Source organism: Lampetra fluviatilis, chromosome 9 (assembly GCF_964198595.1).
Source record: "Lampetra fluviatilis chromosome 9, kcLamFluv1.1, whole genome shotgun sequence".
In the NCBI taxonomy this organism is placed as follows: Eukaryota; Metazoa; Chordata; class Hyperoartia; order Petromyzontiformes; family Petromyzontidae; genus Lampetra; species Lampetra fluviatilis.
This window is the reverse complement of record NC_136283.1, coordinates 7,789,880-7,796,426: the sequence shown is the minus strand read 5'-3', so window position 1 is coordinate 7,796,426 and position 6,547 is coordinate 7,789,880. Positions and strand designations below refer to the sequence as shown.

General features: G+C 42.0%; 1 protein-coding gene across 1 annotated transcript in view; it reads left to right on the top strand.

The window, feature by feature from the left end:
* The first annotated feature begins 1,117 nt into the window (after positions 1–1,117).
* The window catches only part of LOC144934180 (E3 ubiquitin-protein ligase MARCHF1-like), a 109,904-nt gene continuing 104,474 nt past the window's right edge, over positions 1,118–6,547 (top strand). Inside the window, exon 1 of the mRNA XM_078859737.1 lies at positions 1,118–1,782. Coding sequence (XP_078715863.1) covers positions 1,705–1,782 — 78 coding nt within the window. The 5' untranslated portion in view covers positions 1,118–1,704. The remainder of the gene's footprint in view (positions 1,783–6,547) is intronic.

The following is a 6,547-nucleotide window of genomic DNA, read 5'->3' as shown; positions in this document are numbered from 1 at the left end:
CGCACCATACATTTATATTGATAAATAAATCCGCTGCCATCAGTATCGTACATTTGGACAATTACCAACCAATGTTTTTATCGCACGTAATCATTCTCGCATGCATCTACAGGGCACGGTGTTCTCATTACACGTCTGGATGTCACAACACTCCTACAAGAAAAATACATGATTATGATGGGACGCATAATCTCTTGATCCTGCATAGTGCGTGGGCATGGTATGGGACGCAAATTGTTGTATTCAGCAGAATGTCTTGCTTCAGGGTTAATTCCGTGCAGGTCCAATTAAAGGCATCACCTGCTCACAGTGACGCACAGTCTGGCCGACTGCAGCGCTCACACCACAGACCTGTTTTGGGCAGAGCCTAATAGTGACTGTAAACAAGGCAGTAAGCACATGTCTTTGAAAGGAGTTAATTATTGTTATTCAGAGTTTCTGCCAGCTTTTCAGATGAAACCATTGATGACTTTCCAGCAATTAGGAAGGTACGCCATAAGTACCAACTAAATGTGTTTTTATAAGGCTTTTCAGCTTTTGAACAATGTAATAAACTGGATATTTACGTGGAAATGCAACCTCTTACGTAATTGATTTTTAAGAAGACAACCTATACAAATGGTGTGTGAGTCTCAAGCTCTCCATGAGCATCATCACTTTCATAATTATTCTCTGGCATTATCATACACCTCCATAATAATAATCACAATTATAGTCATTATAAATGTAATCGGTCCAGTATTCAGCTCAATTCACAAGGGTCTTGAATCATAATCTGAGTCAGCTTATCTTTTTAGTTTGTTTTGGTTTTTTGCCAATAACATTTTCCATTGTGTATTACAACAAAGACAGCTCTTACTAAATAAATAAACTACAGAGATTGAGGACAACCTCATTAATGAGCTGATAAATATCTGGACCCACGTCAAAAAAATGCCCTTTACATTATGCATGATGTTGCAATTCAGACGGTGGGGGGGGGGGGCAGTTAAGAGCCTTGAAGTGTGTTACCGCATCCTTTTTTTCTCAGCAAAGTGTTTCTCTTTTGTGTGATTTCGCATGGTTTTTTTTCCTCTCTCTCTCTCCGTGCAGAGCTGAGCAACAGACGCGCGCAGCAGAGTGGCTCCCGCAATCCGGCGGCGGCCAGCGCTCAATCCTCGCAGGACACGTGAACGCCCGAGTGGGCACCGCAGCCGTCGCCGTCAACGCGGATCCGAAGCGTGCCACCGGCACGGGAGATGCGCAAAAACACGCGTCCCGTCCGTATTTTTTTTTTACGAGCGACGAAGCCGTAGAAATTAAAGTGTGAATCGTTCCCCTTCACGAGGAACAGGGCGAGAGAGAGAGAAGCTGACAGCATTTTGCGCCGTTTTGAATCCCACTGTGGAACAAAGAGAGGACAACACCAGAAAAAGGCATCACTCTGCGGGAAGCTGCACATCGCGAGCTGGAGCGCTAATTATTATTCATGACAAAAAAATGCAACGTGAAGGGGGGGCGCCTGCCTAGGCGTGCAGCCTTTGTGCGGGAAGGTGTGTCTCCACGTACGTGACCGACTGACTGACCGACCTACGCGTGGCAAGCGGTGACAGTCGCCAGGCGGAGTGAGCAGCGGAGGAGGAGGAGGCTGTGTTTGAGCGATGGTTGTTTCACCTCGCGGAGAGTCATTCGTCTCGCTGTGACCCGAAAGCAACTCGGTACGCGATGCCTCTCCATCAGATATCCGTCATTCCTGCACGGGACACAGCCGCTTCCGCAAAGCCCAAAGACAAGGAGAGCCAGGTGAGTGCCGGCTACCTGTACACAGAGAGCTCGGTCTATGTATCTCGTCTGTGATGTTGCACAAAAGCGCGCGCGTGTGTGTGTGTGTGTCTGCATGCGTATATACGTGCACATTAAATATAAACCTAGCGGTCGACTGCTTGCAAGTTCTGCAGAGTGCAATTCCATTGCCACATTAAACAACTGTGTACAAATACTTTTGACTAAATGTTTGTATGCAAGTGAAGTATATTGAAGAACATGTTTTTGTACAAGTTTCATTTTTGGACATTCCATCAGTTGCACATGAATGGATGAGCCAAATGGATTGAAAACCGTTTCATCATTTGTTTAACTTTACATGTACCACGGTGGAGAGATGTTAACTACCTCGCCTCGTATGCAGGAGGACGTAGGTTCGATTCGGATCCTGGCACCTGGAAATTTGGAGTTTCATGTTCTTCCCATGGTCGTGTGAATTTGTGTCAGGGTCCTCCGGGTTTTCCCTACACATTTATAAACGTGTATTTATAGTATTTGGCTGCGGTAAATTTGCACGCAATAAGACACTTCGTTGAGCTATCAATTGTGGATAAGTTGCTTCTGAAAAATAGCTATATAGCTCAGTGGGCCTTACCTGGTAAAATAAAATAAAATGTTTATTTTTTTTATAGTGTACTATTAGTATTGTTATTCAGAAATGGGATCAATTAGCCCAGGCTTCATCAATGTTACAAGTTGGGTGATGCCTCGGTATATAAGGTGTGTTCATCACGGTAACTTACCTGCCAGTCATGGGCTGGTGTGGGGCTCTGATTACAACAGCAAACTTGACAATCAGAGCTGCCTTAATTTGCAAAAACTCAAAAGTATCGTTCAGACAATCATAAGTCTCTGACAAAGACAGGTTGCAGTAAGAGCACGGTGACTTGATTGTGCATTCTTAATGTAGTCTTCTTCTTCCACGTGTTTGGTCCCACTCAGGTGGGGTCTGATATCCTTGCCAACCTTCTTCATGCTGCCCTGTCCTGTGCCATCTCCATTTGTGCTCCTCGGTCCACCATCTCCGATCGCACCACATCACCCCCCCCCCCCCCACCTTTTCTGCCTTCCTCTTAATCTCTTTCCTTCCACTTGCATCACTTGAACCTTCTGACCCACGTCATTTTCCTGTCGTCTCACAACATGACCGAGCCACCACCAGCCGTTTCTCTCGCATCTTCTCTGAGATTTCTACCACCTTCAGTCTTCCTCTCACTTCTTCATTTCTCACCCTGTCCTTCCTTGTTAAACCCAACATACGTACTCTGTATGCAAATGTTTAACCCACCGTAGTGTCTAACATCAGTTTCTTGTATACCAATTTTAAAATAGTCTTATTCCCACAGCAGTGTGGATAAAATAAGAAACTGTTTATATAACGGTATACCGTGGAATATTTGCAAACTATTTCATTTACCCTCTTCACTGGTGTCCGTCTTTGGTATGGCATTGGGGGGGAAGGGGGTAGCAACAGTTTGTATATACGCCATAGTTGAATGTTTAGATTAATTACACTGGTCAACAAAAAAACATTTTTTTCTGGCCTGGACTTTTGCAGCTGTTTTAGACTAATTTCAGGGTGCTGATTCCAAATATGATCTCAGATTTGCTGTATCACATCTCATTTTTATGCTTTCGGCATACCCCATTTTCATTGATTTTACCCGAAATTAACTCTGTCACTTATGATTGCAAGTTGTTGCGAGTTAGTGACTGCTTTAGTGTTAAAATATGGTGCTGTATTTTTAGGATAGTGTGTTTATAATATAATTTTATGTAAATATCCACATTTATTTAATATTTTTCTTCTGAAGTTTTTATTGAAAATGCAATATTTAATATCTCAAAAACCTGATGTGATAGACAAAAACTGATGCCAGATTTGGAATAAGCACCCCAAAATTACCTTAAACCCGTTGGAATACCTTATGCCAGAAAGAGCGTGTTGACCAGTGTTACTTAACCAATCCAAGGTGGCAGTAGATTGCTGTATGGATTGCAGCTAGGATGTGCGTGGATGGCGGTGATGTGTGCTAATACCATAGATTCAGCCACGTGTTTGATCATTACTATACTTAAGCCTTTCAATGCACTCATATGATCTTGTGTTTGGTTCAAGGCAATGCAGAGTATACGATGTGTGCAATAAACACGTGATGTTTTACGAAAAAAGGTCACAGGCAAGCGCATGCTGACATGTTGCGATTATGTTTATTGCACATTTCGCCGTGGGTATCACCTGCATACAACATAGCCTCCAGGTCGTGAAGGCTGCTATTTAAACATTTGCCAAATTGTTGTTCCGTAAACAGCAGGGACGAATGTTTCCTTTTGAATACAATTGAATGTTTTTCGTATTATTATAGTGGTGCAGAATAAAAGTGTGCTTAGGCAATGTAAGCATGTATTGTGTCATTAGAACGGTATTCCAATTACTTTGTCACCAAGTAAAACAGTGACCATAGTTTTTCGAAAATATATTCATGAGTGTGGTGAAATCTATCCCAGGGTTAACTTTTTGTCGTCCTCACTTTTATAACACACAAAATACTTTGCCAATCACCGATACCAGCATTGACATTTCACTTCTGTTTACGATTAAAATCTTGACTTTTTATGGTTAGAGGTTGAATCTGCTGCTGAATACACACAATATATAAATGCACTGGGTCCAGTGTTCCATTTTTCTGATGTATATTAAATTTGGGCATGGAGATGTACGAATGTGGACCCAATTTGCCCATGAGCCAGTGCTGTCAGCCTAACATCGATTTGACCAAATATTGCAAACCATCTCCATGGCTTCCGTAGCACGTGGGAACATCCCTGGAGCGACAAAAGTGTCAAAAGGCATGAAGACACAATGTCTACCCCTGTGGTGTTACCTGAATTGGAGGCCTTGATGATGAGCCAATTAAATGTATTTTTTTATTCTTTGGGTCTTTGGGTAAAGCCACATAGACGTGACTTTACCGAAAGACCCAGAGAATATGAATTCCTGCAGTCACGAAAGCTTTAAATCAAGATTTAAATGTCTTTTGTATTGTTTTCTCTTCTGAGGGTACTGAATATGTCTTGGATGCAAATGTTTTCTCTTAATCTCTCCTGCGATGTATAATGTCCTTTCACTTACCATAAAATATACTCCCAGTGTCACCTAATTTATATTGATCGGTTGCTTGTTTAGCAAATCCTATAGCATTGGTCATCACCTTATCATAAACCGAGAAACTGTCCCGAGTGTTTTAGTTCTAGTTGTCCGGATGTGCTTTCGAGTTGTTTCACATCTTGTTCGGAACGATGTATTCGGTTTCCGGAAGAAGCTTCCAACACGTGGAGCGAAACGTCGGACATCGTGCCGAACTAAAAAGCGCAGTACAACCCGGAAACTCACCAGAGAGCGATGCAGCACAGTCGTGAGAACGAGTTGTTGTTGTTGTTATTTCAGTTCCTTCCGGTTAATTTGTTGCAATGTATCACATTTTAGCACGGTTGGCTACGTACGGTGCAAAGTAAGTTTAACATACATACATTTTTAATAAGAGTCCACATTTTTTTAACGAGTTTTTACTTTTTTTGGGATGGGGCAGGGTAAGAGTAAATTATGATATGATTTTAATGGTGCTGAAATGTAAAACAAAACCTAATCAACATTGTTTGGGAAAAGATACGTTTAAAGGATATCTAATTGTTTACATTAATTTTTAAAACTCAACAGTTTTGCAATACTGTATATAGATTTATATAACATCTAGAGACACTGTACGGATGCAGTGGGCATATTGATTTAATACAAAGAAAGAAGCAGTTGGTCATAGGCAGAATAAATATGGAATGTTTGAGCATGGACTTGAACCGGGCTGTGGAGTTGAAAGCACAGATGGCTAGGGGGAAGGGAGTTCCAGACTATGGGGTCAGTGGAGGAGATAGAGTGACCTCCCACTAAGAGAGGGTTGACTTGGGACTTTGACAGACAGACTTGGTTGCTTGAGTGGAGCAGGCATGGAGGGGAGCAGAGTGAGATGGTAAGGGAGACTAAGCAGGGGTAAGTCCATGAAAGATCTTGATGACTGAGAGTGCGTTATTGATATTAACCTGGATTTAGATTAGTCGCTTGTGGAGGGATCTTAGTATTGGGATGATATAGTCTCATTTGCATGTAGATATATTTTTATGTATATTGCCAGAAAGGGTAAGACCTATTCTTACTTTTTCATAGATAGACATGTATGTTGAACTTCTTTCGCACTGTACATAGTGAACCGTGCTAATCTGAGGTTCCGGCAATGTATGAGTGAAAATCCTGGCAGTGGTATTACATCTGAAATTTGCAGGTGAGAGATTTGATAAGGCAGTAGAGGAGAGAGTTGCAATCGTCGAGTTGGGATATGATTAAGGATGAGGTTCTCAGTGGTTGCTAAGGTAACGGCATTGTGTCCTGCAGAGTTGAGATGTATGGGAAGATAAAGAGACCTTGGGTTCAAAGAAAACTCCAAGGTTTCGTGCACGCTTTACCAGTGGAATGTCAGAACTTAGGAGGTGTATGCTCAAACTGGAGGCTGTGTTTATACGCTTTCATACATATTTATTCAGTTGATTAGATTCCAGACATATTGAACCTTCATGGGCGTGATCCCAGTAATGGTGCCAACTTGTTTTTAACTTTATGCCAAGCCTATGGTAATCTTCAAAAAAGCCTGTAGGTGCCTCGCTCAATGCACACTTTCTTTACAATTCGTTATAT